At 42.1% G+C, this 22,512-nt stretch overlaps 1 protein-coding gene across 1 annotated transcript; it reads left to right on the top strand.

Moving 5' to 3' along the window:
* Positions 1-17,050: 17,050 nt before the first annotated feature.
* Positions 17,051-21,593, top strand: RAMAC (RNA guanine-7 methyltransferase activating subunit). Its single transcript, XM_040601941.1, has 4 exons — positions 17,051-17,101; positions 17,895-18,005; positions 18,853-19,027; positions 20,647-21,593. Exons 3-4 carry the CDS (start codon positions 18,861-18,863, stop codon positions 20,834-20,836), a joined length of 357 nt encoding a protein of 118 aa, XP_040457875.1. The 5' UTR covers positions 17,051-17,101; positions 17,895-18,005; positions 18,853-18,860; the 3' UTR covers positions 20,837-21,593.
* Positions 21,594-22,512: the final 919 nt, after the last annotated feature.

Below are 22,512 nucleotides of genomic sequence, written 5' to 3'. Positions count from 1 at the left end.
TCGCGCCGCGGGGGTTCGTGTCCCGCCCCGTCGGGAGCCTCCCGCATCTGGACCCCCCTCGTCCCGGCGCGGGCACCGCGGGGGCGCGCCCTGCCGCGGGGGGACGGGTCGGCGAGAAAACTTGGGTGAAGTTGCGGGGGCGCCCCCCGAGCGGCCCCGCCCGCTGCCGTGAAGCCCCGACGGCGGGAGGGGGCTGCCCAGGCCGGGAGACCGGCCGTGCCGACACGGCTGCGGCCCCAGAGCGCGTCCCGGGGCTGCCCGTCCTGCCCCGAGGCGATGTCACCGCCGAGGGACCCTGGCGAGGCACAAGCCGGCGACTCCCTCCCACCTTCCAGCCCTCTCCACGTCTTTTCGCGCTGGGAATCCCTTTCCCCGGGGAAATGACGGGAGCGCAGGGGCTGCGCGTGCCCGCCCGGCCGTGGCGGGGAGCCTTCGAGCCACTGGGCAACTTCAGCATCGTTTGGGCAACTGGCCCTGGCGGCTCAGCCCCGCGGCCCCCAGCTCGGGGGCTCTGGCTCGCCTTGCGCCCGGCAGCGCAGAGTGCATCGGGAGGGCTGGCTCCCCTCTGGCCCTCCTCTGCCCCCCCCGCGCACCCCGGCCGGGCACGGTCCCAAGCTATCATTTCCCTCCGGGTTCCGTGACAGTAACGCGAGGTGATGCCTTTCCGCGGAAGGAAAAGCTGCGCTAGTGCGGGAGAGCTGTGTTATAACTGCCCAGCCACAGCGGTGACAGTGACCTATGATAAGCAATTGCAGGACACAAGTCCATAGGAAAGCCATGGACCTGTTCCATTGGGTATTTGTAGGACTGTGCTGCACAGACACAGTTATTCTTTTGTGGGAAAAGACACCAAATTCACGCTAAGAGAGGATTTTAACTTCTCCCACACAGAGTTATAATTAATATCCTGCCATCAACAGTGATCTGTTTCATCTTTTTTTTTTTTTTTTTTTACATCTCACATTGATTTATCCTTTCTTTCAAAGAAAGTTTAGAAGGTGTGAGAAAGGCATTATGTCTGCTTGCTTTAACTTTGTGTGCAATAACTGGGGTTGTCCCCAGTATCACCTGGGGACCTCATGGGAACCCTCAAAGGGACTTAACCAGCAACGTGACACCTTCCAGCTATGGTCAATAAAGCTGTCTCCCACTCTGACAGACAACTATTTCCTGATGTCTGGAACACCAAAATGGAATTTCAATCTCTTACACTCAAAGTCTATGCCGTGGGGTAAAAAAAAAACAAAAACAGCAGGGTGAATTACACAGAAATTTTCACAGGCTGTGGGATGACACCAGTCCAACATACCCACGCTCTTTACTTGCGGTTAGGTGGTTACTGTGGATGCTGAAGAAGACTTAGCTCCTTACCTAACCACTGATGTCTAAACACTTCCCATGTCCCATTCTGCCAGCTGAGGGTGAAGTTCCTTTTTCTCCCGGGATAATCATGGCAAAAGTGACAATCCTTTTGTGTTCCCCATGGGCTGCAGCCTTGAGTATTGCTTTGATAGGACCTCTCCTCTCTTCCTGGGGAAGTGGCAAGGGGTAGCATTGTCTGAGGGGAAAAAATAGCAGCGCAGCAATCAATGTTGTGGAAAAAACTCCCACCATACATCAGATTATTTTATCTCACTCTTTTTACACCATTTACTTCATTTTGTTAAATTACGTACTCCATTCATCAGAGAGGAGTTTTCTTAGTCCTCTCTGATTAATTAGCTCATTTTGGTGAGTATCCGAAAGCTGTTTTATGAACCAGCGCTGTATGTGACTCACAAATAATCTAATGGAATTGGATCAAAATGGGGTAATGCACTTACTACATGTCTCATGATAAGATGAAAATTCGAAATTGGAACTGCAGTTGCCTTAGCATTTTCTAATGTTTTAATCTTTTCCAATCTTGCATTCAAGAGTGTATTTTCATCCCCAATTATAAAAAAAGCTTAAGTTTATGGAAGCATAATTGGCTGTGAAATTCACACGATACAAAATTTTGTATATTGCTTTTGTTCATAAGGTTTTCCCATTTGATTTATGCCCTTCTCAGAACTGTCTTCTAGAAGAGACAGAGTTGTGGTCCCATTTCTCAAGGACCCTGAGCCATTCAGTCTGGCAGACAGCAAGTTAACCCAGTTTTCTGCTCATATTTGGGTTTCTGTAAGTGCATTGCCTTTGCCTGAAATTCCCTCTATTCTTCCAAATGGAGATGTTCCTCTTTCTGAAGTGTGGCACACTGCTGTTGTCCTCTTATCTCTGCCAAAAGGAGGATGAAGTCCTGTCCTCAATTTAAGTCAACGGTAAAAGTCCCGAGGATTAGAATGAGGCTCAGACATCATGCAAACCATTTAACATTACCAATATTGAATTAAGTGGTTGCTGTACAGTCAGTTCCATCTTGAACACCTCCACCATCACAAAGAGTCCTAATTCATGTATAGTTTCCATTGATTTACATTACTTTAGTATAATTTAGTTTTCCATTTGCTTAAAGTACTTTGAGTTCTCTGTAAATGAGAACTATAAATATGGTATCAAAATTAATCAGTTCTTAAACTTTCATATGTGACATGATATTTCACTTCTGATTTGGCTTTGATGCAGGATGTGTGCATGATGGTAATTCAGTCCTCATTAAGTATTCACAAGTGTGCTCTTATTACTGTGGCACGGTTAGGAAGCCTCAAAATACTGAAGGCACAGAATCCCTCAGTGTGATTCAAGCTGAGCAATAAAAATACCCAGTCTGTAAATGCATGTAACTTCTTTAGATGAGAAATTTGTCCTATTCCCATGGGCCTCCTCAAGATACAATTTTTTGATTCCTAGATACAGGGTGAATATCCTTTTCAGAAAACCGATCTAGCAATCAGGACTATGTACCCAGTCTGCATTCTGAAAAGCAAAGAGCTCACCAGTCTCTTCCTATCTCTCAGTGTTTCTGTTCTCTCCTTTTGTTTGGCTTCCACTGTTGCTGTCTTTTGACACTCTATTTTATTTAAGATATAATTTTATTTCAGAAAACATGCTGTTTAGTCTTTTTCAACTATTATATTTCAAGACAGTCTTCTCCCTATTTCCCCATGGCAGATAGTATTAAATAAAATATTAAATACTGTGATTTTCTCTTTTTTCCAACTAGACTGATGAAATTTGCAGTTTTTTACTCCAACAGAAGTGTGCCATTTTCCCTTTTTTTTTTTTTTCTTTGTCAAATAACCAACCATTTTCAAGCTTTAAATGTTATCCAGGAGTTTAACCAAAAAAAGCTTTGGGGAATTCTTGATTTTTACATTTGAACAGAGAATTAGTTTCAAAATCCCCTGACAAATGGAGAATTAATGTAATTATAATATCACTGGATATAAAATTTTAAAGATGAACAACTGAGAAAAGAAAGGATTTTAAGTCGGACTGTTGAAAACACTCTGATTTACAATTTTGGTTGTTAAAACCTACTTAATCCAATATCTAATAAACAATTTGGACAACGGATCTATTTGTTTTAAAAAATCAACACTCCTGTCCTTTCAATTAAAATGTCAGAGCTCACAATAAACATCTGAGACCTTGAACAAGTCCTCCAACAAGACATGTGATTTCTAAGGTAAAAGCAGTTTTCCTCTTCACTGTTCCTCCAGAAATGAACCAAAATAATATAAACCAACCATGTAGGACTACTTTCTGCGTCTTTAAAAGTAAAAAAGGAGAAGCCCATTTAAAAGCGTTTTGTCAATCATCTTTAAAAGAGTAGGCTGAACGTTCTCTTATTATTCTTTGCAATTTATTCTTATATATATAATTACTTAATGCCAGGAAGTGCCTGTCTAAGTGGAGTAATGGAAGGTACACAATTGGTTTCTACCTCACTTTTAAAAAGTTGTCCTGAGAAATATGCAAATACCAGTTCAAAGCTGACTTTTATGTAAATGCAAAGAGCCGTCGTCACGCTGTGGTGTACGCTGCCTTCTCAATGAAGACAAACACACAGCTAACAAAAATAATATTAAATAAGATTTTAGAGAGAAAAGATATGGACATATAAAGAAAGCCAGCAAAACCAGAATGCCCTATCAGCCCCACCACACGTGTCCCAGCCCTGAATGTGAGCGCACAGCACAGTGTTGAAGACTACAAAACTGTAAGAGGCTGATGGATTTCTAACAACACTGGTGTAGTACGAGAGCATCTGTCAGCATGAATAAACAATTTGGGACGGATCCTCTAGGCATACTCTGTACTTTGGTCTACTAGAAGTCCAGCCTGGACACATCCAGGAGTGCACACTGAATCTGAACAATTGTAAAGGTGCTCCCATACTTAAAGCAAAGCCTGTTCCCTTTAACAGACCTATTTCTTTGCACTTACAGTGTAAGACAGAGAAAACAGATACTCCCAATTCTTCTCAGTGTTTTCATCAATGATTGAATGATTCCTTTTACTATCTCCACTCCACTGTAGAGTAAATAAGGTTGGTCACTCCTCCAATGACAACTTTTTTTCTGCACCCAGTGGGTCTTGCTGCTTTTCTCTGAAATCATACTAATTTGCACAGGTTTTGCAATGGACAGACTGGGACCCTGCAGAGTAGGTGAGGAGCACTTCACGTAACAGTCTCCTTATAGCTTGTATTTGAGTCTATGCATTTCTTTCATATACATCCTAATACTTGGGTTTTTTTGGGCACACATGTATGATTGGAGACCTTCATAAAGCTACTCAGAGCAATCAATGCACAGCTCTGCCAGCTGATGAGCTGGATCCTGAATTGCTCCTCAAAACTGTACCAAATGTGTTCAGTTTTTCCCTTACAATATGCAGCACTTTGCATTACATATGTCACTTTAGAAGTTATCAGATTTTTCACTCAGTTTATTTTGGTAATTTGCTTTTTAAATCCCCAAAAGAAGAAAAAAAACCCCCCACCATTTCATCTGCAAGTACAGATGATGACTCTGGTTTCCTTCCAGGCTTATATCACAACATTCCATTTATTTATGATTTATAAAATGGAAGTTAAAGCAATCAGGCACTGGTTATGCAGATTGGGTAGATTAGTTTTCTTTTAAACTAATTCAGATCAGAATTTTTGGTCCTGGCAGGCCAAACTGTAGAAGAGATAGGAGAAGGAAAGAACTATATGTCTGTTTGAAACAGGACCCTCATATTGCAACATGGCTGTGACGATGATGATGACAGCCAAGGCTACTAGTAGTGAAGCAGACAATACAGAAGGGAAAAGATAGTCATATTTTTAGTGAAAGAAGTTTAATTTTCAAACGTGCAGAATTACACAACAATTCATTTCAGCAAATCATTTTGCTCACATGTAAATTTTCTTGTAGCTCAGGAGTTTTTAGTTCTCAGGCCCTTTCCACCATCTGTAACTCAATCTCTATTTTTTAAAGAAATTGCAGACATCTGTTTAAATACCCATCTCTTCCGTCACATGGAATTTTGGATTCAAAAATCTAAGCTTGAAAATAATACTGAAGTTGGATTACATTTCCAAGCAGCCATGGACTGGCATTTTAAATGCTGCCTTTTTAATTAGCCCGTTCCACTATACTGGCTGTGTTGGGCTCTACGGTGCATGAACGTCTGGTGTGAGTGTGGGACAACAAGCTGGTCAAGGGGGTCGTGCTGCCACAGAAGCTGAGGGGACAGGGAAGAGGGGAGGTGGAAAAGACTCCCCCCCCCCCCCCCCCAGGTTCATTGCAGCCAGCTGTCCTGCACCAGAAAGGGGGTCTAGCCTCCAAGGGGGGCTGCAGGGCTGAGGGACCGTGGCTGAGCCTGGGACTCTGCTGTAGTCCTGCAGCGTGTGTGAAACCAATCCTGCCCATAAGACCAGCTCCGGCTCAAGCAGCATAAGCAAACTTGAATTTTGCTGCCCCACACCTGACTTTCTGCAGTGGTGGGTACAATTTCAGAGTGTAATCAGGAACATGTGGGGACAGGAGACAGGTAATGGAGGGCAGAACAGTGGGAGCCAGGGGAGGGGATGAGAAGGCAATGTGGGATGTTCCTAGGGGCTGTGGTGAGAAACATATTTTCTTTTTGCAGCCTGTCCTCCTCCAAGACACCCTACCTCCTCCTTGCCTTTCTCCCAGGGTCCTGGACATGCTAGCAGGCAGGTCTCCATCCCCCAGCCACCTCTCTGAAAGGTCACTCCCCACTGCATTCCCACCGTAAAGTCCTCCAAAAAAACGCCATTATTCCCATATAGAATAAGACAGAGGAAGAGAGGCTAGGGTCAGACTTTTCAGAGCATTTTAGTTCTCCAGAACTGCTTGCCTTGGCTGCTTGTAGGAATTCAAACTTCAGACTGGTGCTAAATACTTCATTCTTTGTGTTTCTTTAGAACTTACTCATCAGTGGACTTTGCCCCTTAATCAGCTCCTTGCTTGCCTTACTGGAAAAGGGAGACATTTCCCTGGGTACACCAGAGGTCTGATTCACTTACATGAATGCCCAACGGCTTGATAAAGGCTTATGTGCTTCCTTGTGGGCAGAGGCATCTGGATCCCTTGCCCAGATGAATTTCTCCAAGAACTGGGCAGTACAGACAGAGTGCCAGGTGGCAATGGAGCCGCATGGGATTTCAAGCTTATTTACAAAAACTGATGGTTGAGGTATAGTGGCGAGCACCCCGCTCTCGCTAGAGCTCATAAGGACGCAAGTGGCACCACAGCCCGAGATTTCTCTCCTGCTATTGTGGGAAATCTCCTGAGCTCAGGGAAGCCAGACCTGTCTCACAGATACGAAGCTGGAAGTGCCCAGCTATGGGTGTCTTTTCACAGACAGAAATAACTTTCATTTGAGAAGAAAACCATGTGTCACCACAAAAACTACACTCTGCAGCATTCTCTGAGAAAAGTGTTGAGGTTTTCACCCTGCAGACTGTCCTATGGAAAGCAATTAAGATGCATTTAAGAAGTACGCTAATATTTTTATGCTTGCAAAATGCATTAGAAAAAACCAAAACCAACAAACCCTACTGGATTTAACTTATACCACTTTCAAATAAAGTTAAAGACCTTGGCTTACATTGGTCCCGCTAAACTACAATAATTAATCAAAAATAGATGCAAAGCCAGAAGGCCACAAATCATGCAGAATTTGTTCTTGCTTTCCTACACTAATAATTAATATCTGGAAAATAGTTATTTGACAAAAGAACAATGAGAATACAGCTCCCATGAAGAAAGATGCCAGGAATGATGAGGAAACACTTTAAAAGAATCTACTGGGTGGCAAGTTGGGCTGCATGTCTTCTCTAGATAATAGTAGCTCAAGGGGAGCTTCTGCATTCCTAATTCTACCTAATATAACTTTGTTCTACAACAATACTTGGATGACAAAATACACAAACACTACCAATCAGTTAAACAAACACAATCAGATTTTTTTCAGCTCCATATTTTGCTTCTGAGAAAGTATTTACTGTCAACACTCTCAAATGCAATCTTATGTAATTCTAGTTAGCAGAAGTTGTAAAAGTGCTCATATCTCATGGTAAACAGATTCCACTTTTCTGGGGAAATTTCATAGTCCTTGGAGGGTGTATAAAATCCATAGTTTTTGAGAAATCAGAGCAAAATTTTTAGTCACTGGCAAATATTTTTAAAAAACATTTTAGGGACATGTTTGCAGCTCAAACACCTGGAGGAGCACTCTCTAGATCCAGAGTGCTTACTTGGGTTTTGAAGAAGTACCAAAAGCATGGCAGGCAGCAGCAGCCATGATTTAATATCATATTAAGTCCTTCAGCCATAGTTCACTTAGGGCTTTGGAGCCAGTGGAGGGATCACAGTGCACTACCATGGGAGATGCAGTTGCAGAACTCAGTTTGACTCCATGGGACTTGGTGGAAGGTGGAGCAGAACAACACAACTTTCAGAAAAACTTTGACCATCTTTTGTTTGAAATTAATCTTTAGCCAATAGAGAAATATTAATAGACATACATCAAAACCTTTTCTACATACTTGAGAAAATAAAGTGAACACTACAAAGTATGGATGACATATCCTCTATTTTTCATTTACTGTTTAGCTGCAGAAGAGCACATGATTTATGTTGCGAACGTACCAACATTTTTCTAAGTTTAATGTGATAGTTTCCCTGCAGGAACAGGCTAATCTTCCTCCATACCTGCCTTTAATAATATTTATTACTGTTCTTCTGCTCCTCAGTGGCTGACTGAATATTCTCTCTGTGTCCATCTGGTGAGTACGCTTTTCCCAAAATAGTCCATGACCACTCTTTCCTATATTTGCATGAGAGATACACTATTATTATATTTGCATGGAAGAAGTTAGGCAGTCCTGCAAAAATCTTTTTCAGTGATGTCACTTGTCCAACTTGTAAACTGATTTACAGTTTGAAATGTGACATTGTAAGTGGCATGTGACAGAAGACCTAAGCAGGAAATATTCTGCAGTAGTCTCTTAGAAATCTAGCCAGAGTTGCCCTTTTTTAGATCCTCAGTTTGTTTGCCCAGAAGAATTAACATTTGGTCAGAGTACAACCTGCAGCTATTGTTACTCAGAATTCTAATATTTAAAACTGAATTATCAATGGTTTTAAGAACATGGCTTCTGAGGTACAATTCCACACCATTAGCTGCGTCGGGAAAAGAGCAGGAGCCAGCCCTGAAAGTGTAACAAAGCATCTTTTGAATGCATGGGACATGCAAAGCCACAAATGCCAGCCAACCAACACCACATGCTTAAAGCCACATTCAATGAACCGGAATTTCCTCAAGCACAATAACGTCTGTTGTGGCAAGTAACTAGACTCTTGAGGAAACAGCCTTTAAAATGCATTTTCCTCTACAACTAAAGGAATTCTCAAGACACCTTCATCAAGATAATGCTTTGCATTTTCATTTGTTTTTACATGCAGGTATCTCAAAACAATAATATCTACACAGAAGCCAGCCCTGGCACCCACGATGCCAATGGAAAAAACCTTTCTTTTGACTTCACCGGGATCATGATTCTGTCATAATTGATTAATCCTCATTCCATTCCTGTGAGACAAGAGAGAGATATAGAGAGATCACTTCACACACACAAACACTAGCATGGCTGTTTCTGGAAAACATCAGCTGTTCCAAAACAGAGGGGAGCCGAGCATGCAGTTTGGAACAGGATGCAATGGCCAACACTATCTCCATCTGGAACAATACAGGAAATGCTGATAGCCGGAGTGGCATCACTGAAAATAGATTTTGGCCAGTATACGGGGATTAAGAGCCTTACTTTTCAAAAGGTGCACTGGGACCTTTAATAACCATAAATAGTCAGGACTTCGTATTTGTACCTCACTGGAAAAATGGCAGCACTCACAGTACGGTGTTTCCTCATACCGTGCTGACACATTGCTTCATTACTGGATCATCTGCAGCTTTCAACAGGACTGACGTGACTTCCGAGTCAAACGGAGAGCCACAGCAAAGTCCTGACCCTGCTGAAGGCAAAATCACAACAGTACTTAGAACCAGTGGAACAGGGATTTCTCTCCCTGGAAATAGTCTGCAAGATCTGGCAGCAACATTTCCCATCAGATAGCAACTGTGAGATCTTTGATATCTTATGTAACTGCCATCCTTAAATAAAATGTATATCTAGTTCATTATTTTCTTCCCTGATTTAATTAGAATCTTGCTTAGTTTTTCAGGTTGGCGAAGTCTTATCTCGCAATATGCTGCAGATGCTACTGCTTGGAGATTAACATTTGCTTTTTAATTAGTTTTTACTCAGGAATTTTGTGATACCCCCACACCAGCATTTAAGACTAAGAAAATAACTGTGTATTATTCTTAAAATGAGCAGCCATATGAAACAATCATATGCAACATTTCGCCAAAAATTTCTGTGTGGTTTTCATTTATGTGTGAGATTTTCTGAACTTGTTTTTAAGGAACTCCATCAGAGGCTACATCAGAACGTCGCATTTTCCAAGACAGCATCTCTCTCATTTTTAAAGTTTAGACTGTTGAGTAGTCAGCATGTTCTTTTACACTGCTTCCCAACCCATGTTAGAAAGCAGCATTCAGCTGAGCACTAGCACGGTAAGCAGCTGGTTGCCACCACAGCGTGGCTTCCACAGGCGGTGCAGGGATGGGAAAGAAACAGCCACAGCTCAAGAAAGCCATGAAGAGAGACCTTAAGTTGGGAGGGTGAGCAGGGCCACAGGAACAGAAGCACTGTGGAAAGGGTCCGGGAAAGGAAACTGCTGCAGGAGTCTGGGGCAAAGGTGGAGAAGGAATTACTGCAGCGCTGGGGCAGGCAAGGACGCTGTGCCTTGACATCTGAGGCAGAGGTCTCTGGGAGGGCTGGAGGGGCCGCAGAGGGGTGACAGCCACAGCATAATCTCCTGAAAGATTAGGAACCCTTGTCTGCTGGAAAGAATGATCTCCAGTCCTAATTTAGTAACAGGAGGGAGAGTTATTACTGCTAGGAGTAGTGGTGACCTAGACCTCCAGACAAGGACCAGCCCCAGTATAGCACAAACATAAAATGATTAAAGACAGTCCCTGCCTGAAGAGTTTCCAGATTCTGTGTAGCGCAAGGGAGAATGCAGGGATGCACAGGGGAGTGCATGGCAGTAGTGAGGCAATGTCAGAACAAGGAGCGGAGTGCTCAGTCCAGCTTTTCAAAAACCCTGCAGGCTTCCCTGTAGCTCAGCTAACTCAGTTATACCTGATTTCGTTTTAGCACAGTGTGGTCTCAATACAGATTTGTATGTCTGGAAAATTCTGAGTTACAATTTTTTAAAAAATTACTTCAGAATAAGAAGACACTCCAACCCTGAAGTTGTACAAAGTTGGCCTATACTTCAGCCCTTGCTTTCTCTAATGACCCTTAAACTTAAGAGGAACTGCAGAGAACACTCAAGAACTCCCCTCATATGCAAAGAGAAGAGAAAGAAGGGAGACAAATTTCTGTGCTAACAGCCTCTTGGTAAAGCCATCTGGGGAGAGCCCCATGTTTAGTATCTAATGGAGGGAGCATTACTTAGACCAGTTCCACTGACCTTGAGAGGGAAAAAAACCCTGAAATACTGTTGTATTTCATTGCCTTTAGCAGAACCTGAACACACGCTTACACATCTGCAGTGGCTTTGACACACAGAAGCAGGAGGGCAGGTGTGAGCAGGACCTTTTTGCACATCTATCTGCAAGGCTGGCAGCAATGGCAGACCTCGGAAAGGACACAGGAGTCCCACACAAGGAGCCTCATGGCAATGCTCCAGTGCCTGGGGAATGTCACCATCCAGACAAGGGAGACTATGGGAGTAAAATGGGAGACCCTCTTTAGAGGTTGAATATTTGACTTTGTATCTGAGGCAATTGATTGGCGTGCAACTTGCGAACTGCATAAACTATCCGACCCAGGAGAAATGCTAGACGTTTGCTAAAAAGGCATAACCACTTCCTTCTGCTAGATCCTAGGTTTTGCAGGGATCTCAGTTTCTGATTGAAATGTAACAGAAATTGTTACCAAATGTGCATGTCAGGGCCCTGAATGCACTGACAGGCCTTAATTGCCGCAACCAGCCCCGCTGGGGCCTCCCCCACACCCCTGCCCTGGGCACAGGGGCTCATGTAAGCTCAGCCCTGGGCCCTGGGCCCCTGCCCAGCGCTGCTGCGGCTGTGCCGGGCTTCAGATCCAGCTGCGCTGCGGCCGTGCTGTGGCTGGCCACCGACCCTGCTGATCTGGGCAGTGACCCGCTGCCTGTCTGACTTGCCTTGGACTTGTCACATCCCCACGCACTTGTCTGGTCCTCTGAGCGCTCAGCTGCCGGCCCTGGCCAGCTCTGCCCGGGGGGCAGTGGGATGGGCCCCCTACCCTGCCAGCTGTGCTGTTGGCTCCCCATCCCTCTCTGCTCCCCAACAGCAACGAGGAAATTCTCTAAATTCCCCTTCTAAATTCAGCTAAGTGCTACTAATTTGTATCTAACTTACAAGCTGGTGTTTCAGTACTGCAACAGTTTTTAATGTTTTAGACTGGATGTGGACACAATAAATGAGCCCAAATTAAATATCCAACTATAAAAGAAAATTAAGTATGAATAAAATCTGGTCTTAGAAACTTCTGCAAGTACTGCCTTTACATTTTGCAACTATGTTAACAATAGGCAATCCATGGTAGCACTGATTCATACATCCCCACTTGCAGGATTACTTGACATCTAAAAAGCATCTGAGTTGGAGTTTAGACAGCCTGAGGAATATGATGAGTTTGATATCTTAAGAGTTTGGCTACTCCATTTTCTGACTTTCAAGCTGTTCCACAGAAGCACGTATCTGAATATTCCTCCCACATTTTTTTCTTTTTTTTTTCTTTTTTTTTTTCCATTTGTACAGTACCTACATCTGGGAAAGAACATAACCTGTGCACCAGATGTGCTATGTAAAAACTTCTGCCTGCCCTTCAGCCACAGCATGTGTGCCTCATGGGGTCTAACCCACCTCCACCCCAAATGAGGAACATATGGAGCACCATGAATGGCAGAAACAAGACTTCGCTTTGAACCACATTCCTCCTATCAAAGGGCCCTCTGTCTTGCCGCCTTCTTCTCTGTTCCTCCGGGTAATCATGAGGAAAGAACTGAACATTTGGATAAGCCTCCTGGGGACAAATTCATTTCTAGTGTAACTCTGCTGAAGTTAATGGTGTTGCACCATGGATTAAAATGGCACCATAATATTAAAAAACAGAGACAGCATACTACTCTGTAATTACTGTCTAAGAGAGCAAAAATAATAAAAATGATTCATTCTTACAGACCCCAAAGGGCACAGCTGGCTTAGTCAGTTTAAAAGGTGAAAATAAAAGAAGGCAGCTAGAATGTAGTGATTTAAAATTTGTATATATGTATATAGATATGTATAAATGACAGTCAGATAACACTGCCTGTGCACTAATTTTAAGAACAATATGCTAGAAATAGAATTTAATGGGATTGGGAGTTTTAAAAGCTGACAACAGAAATAGCTCTTAGGAAAATTAAAGGCCTTCTTTCATACTGGCATAAATTAGGAATAAATTCCTTCTAATCAAGTGTTACATTATTGTAAGCTTAATGCAAAGGAATTGGGCCCTACAGCACCAAAACGATTATTCTGTTACACAGTGAAGCACCAGGAATTGCGTTTTCCTCTTTTTTAAAAAGGACAATGTTATTTTTTTAGGCAGTTAACATTTAAAGGTCATTGTTACGGGAAGGAAACACTTCTTGTATTAAGTTTTGTGAAGTTGGTAGAAACAGCGCAGTCTGTTCCTTTATGGACTTCACTTTACAATACCATATGGAGATATGTGAAAGACACTCTGAAGCTCAGCGATATTGTACAATATAACAGCAAAGGCAAGGCAGAGATCTGACAGAATGACTGCACGGGCTTCAGAGGCATTTGTCAGTAACAGCTGTTACATCTCCGTCTTCCTTGTTATTTAAGCGAGCTTCATCTAGGCAATAATCCTTTCCAGCCAAAGGAATAATACCATGATGAGAACTATCTTCCGAGCACAGGAGGTCCTAGAGAAAGAGCGCAACTCCAAATATTTCTGCAGCTTGGTTAAAGAGTATCTCTGCTTACCTATCTCTCAGGGCAATGAATGTTAGAGCAAATACTGTGCAGTAATTAGTTACTCAGATGTCCCCTGGTGATCTTACAACCTCTTGTGCCCACAGAAACACAGCTTTCCTTTAGTGTGTAATCAGTAACGAGGCTGCCACACACACCCTTTGTACCTGCCTTTAGCCAGAACACAAAGTCTTGCTCTCTCTAGCAGTGCCAGACATCACCATTTCCTAGAATAAATTATCTGGGGAAATCAGGTTTCATTGTACAAACAAACCAGGCTTTCAGTTAGACTGTAACCAAGACACTGAAAAAAGAATGAGGAGAGAGGGGAACTGACAGTAAATTACTGAGCAGATTCAGCAAGCTAAGAAAAAAAATCAGTTTCGAAGATAAATAATTTTTTACTAAAATATTATCTGATGTATTATTTTGTTATCAAAAAACCCAGCAGGATCCGTAACAATCTATGGAGGTTTCTCTGCTTATTCATTTATAGATAAATATTTCCTCGATCAGACAGGCCCCAGTTACAAGGGATGTTAGTTCCTTCACTGACTTCTCAATGTAGGTATTAACATCGAAGTAGAAGGGTCCCTCCTGTTTAAAGATACAGAAATGCACAAAAAATTTAGTTCTTTTCTCCTGCTGCTGAGATACCAGCTGACTTTTCATTAAAAATGCCACAGCTGTCAACCTCTACTGAGATAAACCAATGAACCTAGCCATAAAGAAACGGAAAATTCCAAACCCCATAAGATTTTAAACAAATAAAACTTGAAGAACGCTTTCCTTTTGCTTCTTGGTACAGGCTGGTTATCCTATATGGCAGACTTACTTCTTTTCCCAAGGAGCGTCCATAATGGCAAGGGCTAGAAATTAATTTTTAAATGAAAGCTGAGTACAATGAAAACACATGAGTCCAGAAGCTGGGGATTTATGTAAAACATCAAATAAAAATTATTGCAATGCAACAGTAAGAGTTACCAAGACTAAATAATTAGAAAAAGAACTGTCATTTTCCATTGTTTCAAGGCAAACAAGATTTAACTAGTTTTAGTGCATGTTCCTTTGTTCAGTCAGGAAGATCTGTTCTACAAATGCTTCATTCATTTCCAATAGGCTAAAAGGAGTAATTCTTAGTTTAAAATTTAAAAGATAAGGCTTCATCTAACAGTGCATTATTTAACATAATGAAATCCACAGAAAGGAAAGCAAACCCTCTGAGGCTTTATCACACTACAGTAGACTTCAGAGATGCTGATTACGAGATTGTGTTAGTACAAAACCAACACATTAATTACCCAGAGCGCCTTGAAGTGAGCAGAAAGATTGCAAGAGTGGATTATCAAGTCCTCAGTCTTGACAACACTTGCAGCTAGACCTTTTACGTACTTGGGCACCTACTATGTAGGTATGTGCTATGTGAGGCATTTAATGGGTGCTGAAAGTCCTACTTGGTGACAATATTCATTTTTGAGTGCCTTTATTCCCTTAAAAATCACCTGTCACTTTGGGTTTTTTACATGCAATTTGAACTTCAGTATAACATCTATGGGAAATCTTAGGATATTGCCACCTGGATCATGATCTCCTACTTGATGTTATAAACCATAGCAAGCATAAAGACATGTAATGAAAAAAGATCCAAAGCACAAGCATCCTATATAAATATATATGATATATATAATTTAGCCATCCCCTGTAAGTGTTTTTCTATCTGGAACATGCTGATTAGAGTATCTTAGCAAAACTAATTTGTGAAGTACACTGCTCACAGCATTTACAAGGGGCCCATGCTTTCAACAGAATTTATGTATATAAAAATATATATATATGCACTCAGATTATATATATGCTTAAATGTATGGATTATTTGAGTCTATAATTAAAAGTTTAATATTAAAATAAGATTGGCCTTTTAATGAAAAATGTCACCCATGAAACAGCAGACTAGAGCCTCAAAAAAAAATTACTAAGGATCATCTCATGAATTTTATGCATGAAATCCTCTGTAGACACACCTGAAACTGCAATATCCAGTGGTCAATATGAAACATGTCTGGGGAAGAAATAAAATCCTACTTACTTCTGCCCGTTTTAACAGGGCAGTTAGTAGAACAGGGATTATATGGGGAAAACTTAAGCTAAAATATATTATTTTTCAGCCACAATGACAATTTCTTTGGCTTAGAACTAGCTATCCAGGCTAAGATATTTGCATTAGGCTCTTTGGATTGAGGTCATTTCTATTCTGCAAGTGACAATACACTGCTGCTATAGGTCATGCAGGAGAGCAGACTGTAATTATTGCTGTTTATATCAAACAAAAGCGCACTTATTCTGGTCTAATATTTTTTGAGAATTGGATGGCACTATCGCTGTTGCTGGGGTATTTTGTTTCAAGTGACGTACTTGATTTTCAGACTCTGGTTTGCTAGTACTTATGAGAGCTTATGAAAACATCGCCTTCTGAAAGGGTCCTACAAAAAATCCCATTTCCTACACACAGCACAAGAGAACATTTAAAAATCATTGGCTTAGGAGTTGTGGAAAATAAGTCAGCAATGCAAAGATGTCAGCGTTGTGGAAACAAGGCAAATATGGGTGCCAATAGCAATTCTGCCACAGGAAGGTCTTGATGCCACCAGTCATTCAGAGGAGAGAGGCAACACCACATCCCAGTGCTGCAAATCCTTTGGGCAGCAAGCTGTTAATAACTGCTGCGGCACTTCATAAATTAGTAATAACACCCAGGGTTGCAGAAGTACAGGAGGGAAGGTACAGTTCCCTGCCTTCAGCTATTTACGTGCACAGGACCTCGTTTAGGAAAAGTTGTGATGCTTACACGTAACTCCATGTATTAAAGGTGGCAGGACTAACCAGGTGGGAGTATAAATATGTTGCTGAGGCCAATGCCAAAAGAGAACTATTTTGGTTTATGCAGATTTAGCTGCCAAAAAGGCTTGCCATCTTGTTTTTCTCGCACAGTAAGTAGTCAACACATCGCTAAGATTTTTAATGCCTGAAATACACTTACATTATCAACAGCCACAGGGCTATGGCTGTAGGTGCCACTTTTGCTTTACCCTTTTCAGTTGCACCTTCCTGTTAAAATCGGAATATTTCAGGTATCACCTCCTTACAACCCGCGCAGGAGCCAAGAAAAGCGCCCCACAAATCTCAGTACTACTCAGGTCAACGTGCTTTGTATCAAATACTAAGTTGGGGGAAAACAACCCCTCCAGCGCCACAGGCTGCCCCCGACGGCGGGACGGTGTCGCCTCAGGCGCCGACGTCCCCTCAGCGAGCCCCGCGGGGTCCCCTCAGCGAGCCCCGGGTACCCCGGCCAGCCCCGCGGTGTGCCCCTAGACGGCCCCGCGGCCCGCTGAGGGGACGCCGGCCTGAGGCGGCACCGCCCCGACGGTCGCGGGAAGCGGCGGGGCCCGGCCCGGAAGAGGAGGGCTTTCGGCGGCGGTTCGGCGGCGGCTGGCGGCGCTGGGTGAGGGGGCAGCGGTGGTGGTGCGGCGGCTGTGAGGGAGGAGGGTGGCGGGAAGCCGAGACCCGCTCCTTCCCTCAGGTACTCCCGCGGCGGGCTGCGGCTGCAGCGGGGCCCCGCCGGCTGTGAGGGGACAGGGCACGGCCTGACCCGCCGTGAGGGGAGCGGGCTCCGGCGCGGGCCCTCCGGAGGCAGCGAGCCCCGTCGTTGCCGTGGGCCGTGTTTGGCCGCAGGCGGGGGAAAGTGCCGGGCCTCCCGTTACCGGCCCCCGTGGGGTGAGCACTGATAGTAAAATTATTAATGGTGAGGAGAGCAGGTCCCGCTGCTCTCCGCAAAAGGCTAGAGCAGTATGCGCTGCGTCCCCCGCGCCGTGTTACACACCACACCCGCCCTGCCCCGACCGAGAGCCCCTGAGGAGCAGAGTTCCTTGGAGATAGCTCATAATAAAAGCTAATGAGGTTGGCTTGTTGCAGAAAAGTCACTGGACGTACTGCAAGGAGAAACTACACCTGCTTCAGAAAACTGTGCTGCGTCGTTGGGTGGAAGGGGGAAGGCTGCAATGGGCTCTGGAGGTCACTAGACGCTGAACTTTCCGAAGCTGAGAAAAGTGGAGTTCAGGCTGCAGAAAGAGCACTGCGCTGTACGCCCCATAAACGTCCCACTTACTGTAGTTTGAAGCTGCTCATGGGTACAGCAGGGAGAAAAGCTGAGCTTGGTCATGGAGGGTATATATTTTAGTTCTCAGGGTCCAGAAGAAACAAACCTGTCTCCTCTTTCCTTCCCTCCATTTTGCCAGGTGAATGTTGGTCCTGCTTGCAAATCTTCAGGAGGCAGCAGAAGAGTTTAATCTGGAAGTCTAGAGGCAAAGACATTTAATGCTTTAAATTACCCAGGGCTTGTTAAAACGGTACGTGTAGAGCCTTTCTCAGCATCTGCTATTAGGGCCAGACTTTTACTGGTGGACGATACTAGATAGCACCAACATCTGAAGGGCAAATGTGTATATAGACAGATAGTAAGGAAACTAAGACCTTAATCACAAATCCCATTAGGGGGGCATATTATGAGGTAATTCAACATCCTCTTAGGTGCTGTTCTTTCCCTGAATGAAGATACTAGCACATAAATTATTGTGAATAAATCTTGATTATTTTGCTTTGCTGGCTATGTATATGTGTAGGCTTTGCATGATATTCTACCATAGCAAACTTTTCAAGTTGATTGTATTAATGTTTTTCCTGTCAAAAATGGATTAGGAGTAGATTGGGAGGGCATTCTGCAGAAGTACTTTTCTTTATTAACCCTCAGAAACATATCTTTCTACCATGGCTGCTCTGATCTAGGTCTATGAAAACTGATTCCAAGATGTTGCTGTGTAATGGCAGGTATTAATTAGGTATTAATCCGAGTTGAACATCTCCTGTGTGGATGGAGTCCCTTAAAACCACTCCCAGTGTTTAGACAGATCAGTGTCTGCATATCCAGTGTAGATGTCCAAAGACTGTACATGGAGTAGGAATTGTTTTCCATCAGCAAAAACATCTTCAGGAGATTTATTTACAGTCTTAGATTGTCAAAACTTCTGAGTTAGTCATCTATGCTGTCTGCCCAAAGGTTAACTGCTGTGTTAATCTGGGTGTAACTTTTCATTGGCCTTCATTTGTCTTCATTTGTCCTAAGTGGATTTTGGTAGCTATTATAATAATATTCTTCATATACTGCTAAAGCCACTTTTATTGTGTTCACGTTCAAAGTTTTCAGAATGACTTCCTTGGTTGACATGGCCCTGAATTATGAAAAGATGTTTGCTCATCGATTCACATCAGATGATGAAGAATACCAAGAATACCTGAAACGCCCTGCAGATCCTCCTCCTATAGTTGAAGAATGGAGAAGCAGATCTGGTGGCAACCAGAGAAACAGAGATCGGTACTGTTTTGTTTTTTTTTTTTTTTCTTAATTTTAAAATCTTGGTAGTTTTGCAGATTTATAGTTAGGTGATCACTTATTTCAGAAGAAAGAGGAATTTGTTCTGTTAATAGAAGTATCTTACTAGTTCACAGGTAACTATGTTTAAGAGAAATAGTCTTCTCTGAAAATAATTAGATTTTACATTTTCTCTGTATTGACAGTCAGAATTTCTGCATTGTGTATAAAAGTATTAGGTGATTTGCTTTTTAGTAAGGACTGACCTGGAACCAGCAAACCCATTGCCCAGGAGTTTGTTCTTACTCAGCCAGGAACATTTTGCCAGAGGGGAAGGCTGGGAGTTCTGCAAAACTAAGCAGCCTGTCTTCTGTTGGATAATAACTGTCAGGAAAATGTGCAAAGGAACAGGCTAATAATGTGATTATCTGTTGCTACCTGTCCAGAAAATGTTTCATTTGTAACCTAAATGCTTGCTGTACTTTGTTAATTAGCCTGTTACTTATTTTATCTAGTAGAAATGACTGAAAAATCCATCATCCAATCTGCCTAGCAAGTGCAGTGGTAACTGCCTACTGCAAAATTTTTTGAATTACTTCTTCTGGATGTAATTGCAGCTTTTTACTGAATTCTGGACAGTAATACCTAATTTTGTGTGACTGGAAAACAGTGATTACAGCATATAGTATGTTTGGTAATACTAACATCAGCCTTTAATATAAAGTAGTTAAACTCCAGTCCAATTAACAATTGGGAGGACTTCTTAGCTACATAAATAGAATTTGTGCCTTATCTGAAGAAAAGGAGGACAACATTCCCCCTAGAAACCTGTCATTAAGTTAAACACGGAATCAGTTTCTACAGATTAAAAAAAAAAAAGGTGATTATTTAATAAGATGTTCTTACAAAACTTTGTGGTTCTTTGAACTAATGAACTCTTATATCTGCTCACAAAATGAACCGCACGTAAATGTTGTTTGTCTACACCACACCACTGAGGTATCCAAATAAAATGACTGTGAGGCAGCTCAGGTGTTGATAGGAATTGAGATACAGCCGAAAAGCCAAAATGTAGACTGGGCAATGGCTAAATACTGGTGAAAAGATACCCTCTCTTGAGTACGGAAACTACAAGAGACCATGAAACAGTGGTAGTATGTATTCTAAGGAATACGCAAATTCCAGGAGTCTGTGCTGTTAGGTAGCTGAATTGTACTTAAGCCTGCCTTGCCACAGCTTTCAGCTATGAAGCTACTGGATTGAACCTGGCTTTGATAAAGCTACGGATCTATCTTCTGGTTGTTTTTTAGATATATGTCCTGTTTGACTCTCTCTGCTCAAAAGTTCCAACAGTTCACCTAATGCCTGTGACTACTTTGTGTTAGAAAACAGATCCTTCTATTGCTTAGCAAATAGTGTGCTGGGTAGTAGCGAGAAATTAATGATTTCAGATGACTGTAGGTATGTCTTCATCAGTTTGTCATAAAAACAGGGAAGTAATTGAGTGTATAAACTGTTACGTGACAGTTTTCATGAAAAGTGTAGAATTTAAGAGTTAAGTATCGTTCATCTTTTTAAAACCTCACAATTTATGTGAATCTTTGACTTTTTTTTCATTGCAGGTTTCAAGATGGTAGATATTTTAGAGGGGACAGATACAACTGGCAAGGTGACTATAGATCTAATCAGAGGCCAGAAAGAAGTTGGGGTAATAACTACCAGCAGCACAGACAAGGACAATCATACTCCTCCCACTACGGACAATATGGCTACAACTCCTACAATGCAGGGCCTCGTTACCATCCCTACTGATGATACTTGTGGTTTGAAAGTCCAGTAACGCAGTGTAGCAAATTCAGTTAGACTTCAGTTTTCTTACTTTCCACAGTTTTATAGATAACTGAAGAATCAGTATTGAGTCCATTGCTGTTTATGTGTAGTATGAGCTTGAAAAGGGGATACCTTTTATGAATAAAAAAAAGTGTATTATACAGAGTTTGTTTAGAGTCTGTAGCTCTTAGATTAAATTTCTATCTCATTCTTTTGTGTGAATACATACTAGTACACTACTTTTCTTCCATCATCTCTCTTACATTTTAGAAAACACAACAGGTCAGGGGAAAATAGCTGTGGTTTGTGTGCAGCCTATAGCAGTGGCATATTGCCTTAAGATAGTTCTTACAGAAAGTGACATACTATGTCTTCCTCTGAAGAGCTTATTCTTAGTTTGGCTTTTGATAGTGAGAAAAGCTCAGTTTGGTTTGAATTTCAGATGCCTTAAAAATGAGAGGAGAGATGCTATTACAGAAATATTTTATGGGGTTGGCATAGTGTCTTTTGACTCAATGGCTTCAATGTTTTTGCATTAGTCCTCTTAAAGCATGGTCTAAAACTTGCAATAAAATTTAAGTAGTTTAAATAGGTATCTTCTTACTATAGTAGTTCAGTGATATGCAAGTTTTACCCGAGAAGTGATATCAGACTTGGATTAATTTGTATCTTCTTAATATATATTTGGTATGTGCATAACAAATTTTGGAATTCCCATTTCAATAAAGCTGTAAAACTTTGATGATAATAGTAATTAGTTTGTATTAAATACTTTATGCACGTTATAGAGGAAAGGAACCATAATCAGTACTGTCCTGTACTTCTTTTGCATGAGAAAATAGCATAAGCAGTGCAGAGTGTTACTTGGTTCTTAGCATTTAAGTTCTGTGGGTTTTCTTTTAAGTATTCACACAATAAAAGTACAGTTCCCGTGTAAGAATGTTTCCGAGTATTTTTGAAACTTAGTTTTGAGACATTCAGAATTGCAACGCTGTCATCTCGGCTGACAGCTGCGCAAGCAGCAGTACCAACAGTGAAGTGCTAATGCTGGACAGCTGCTGGCTTAAGTTGAAGAATGGCCTACTCAGCTACAATCAAGAGGATGAGACACATTGTGATTGATTAGAAGTCTGCAGTGTTAATCCACTATCTTACATTCTACTGTAATAGGGTCAAAGTTCTCTATTTCACCATTTACATGATAAGCTGATTTGTGTAAGGAGAGCAGTGCGTTTCTTTGTACTTGACATTTTCTTCAGCTGTTGTACAGAAACACAGAACCATCCATGCTGACTGTTGTAAAAGTCACGACATTATATGATAACGAGCACAAATTAGCACATCTTGATTTAAAACAAAGACTAAATATAGAAGACAAAAGCAGAGTCCCCCAGCTTTTAAGCAGCTTTGAAGAGCTACAGAGTATGTTTACTATTGATCTTAGAAATGCACACTGTATGTAGCTTTTACATAGTCTGTGATACAAAAGCAAACAAGTGTCTCCACCTACTTGCTAAGTATTTCTGTTTTCTGCTTTTCATATAACAGTTTAATATCCTACTCCCTGAATTATCTGCCTTGAATTCAGTTGTTTAACTTTAGAATTTAGTGAGAGGTTTGTTTTTCTTTAAGAAGCTCTACTAGATGAAATGCACCCT

This window comes from Falco naumanni, chromosome 7, assembly GCF_017639655.2.
Source record: "Falco naumanni isolate bFalNau1 chromosome 7, bFalNau1.pat, whole genome shotgun sequence".
NCBI lineage: Eukaryota > Metazoa > Chordata > Aves > Falconiformes > Falconidae > Falco > Falco naumanni.
This window is presented reverse-complemented; position numbering and strand designations above follow the sequence as displayed.

Excerpts from the sequence above, each read along its gene's own strand:
- RAMAC (XM_040601941.1), top strand. The coding sequence starts at position 18,861 with ATGACTTCCTTGGTTGACATGGCCCTGAATTATGAAAAGATGTTTGCT. Across the intron at positions 19,028-20,646 it reads AACCAGAGAAACAGAGATCG|GTTTCAAGATGGTAGATATT; the intron begins GTACTGTTTTGT and ends TTTTCATTGCAG.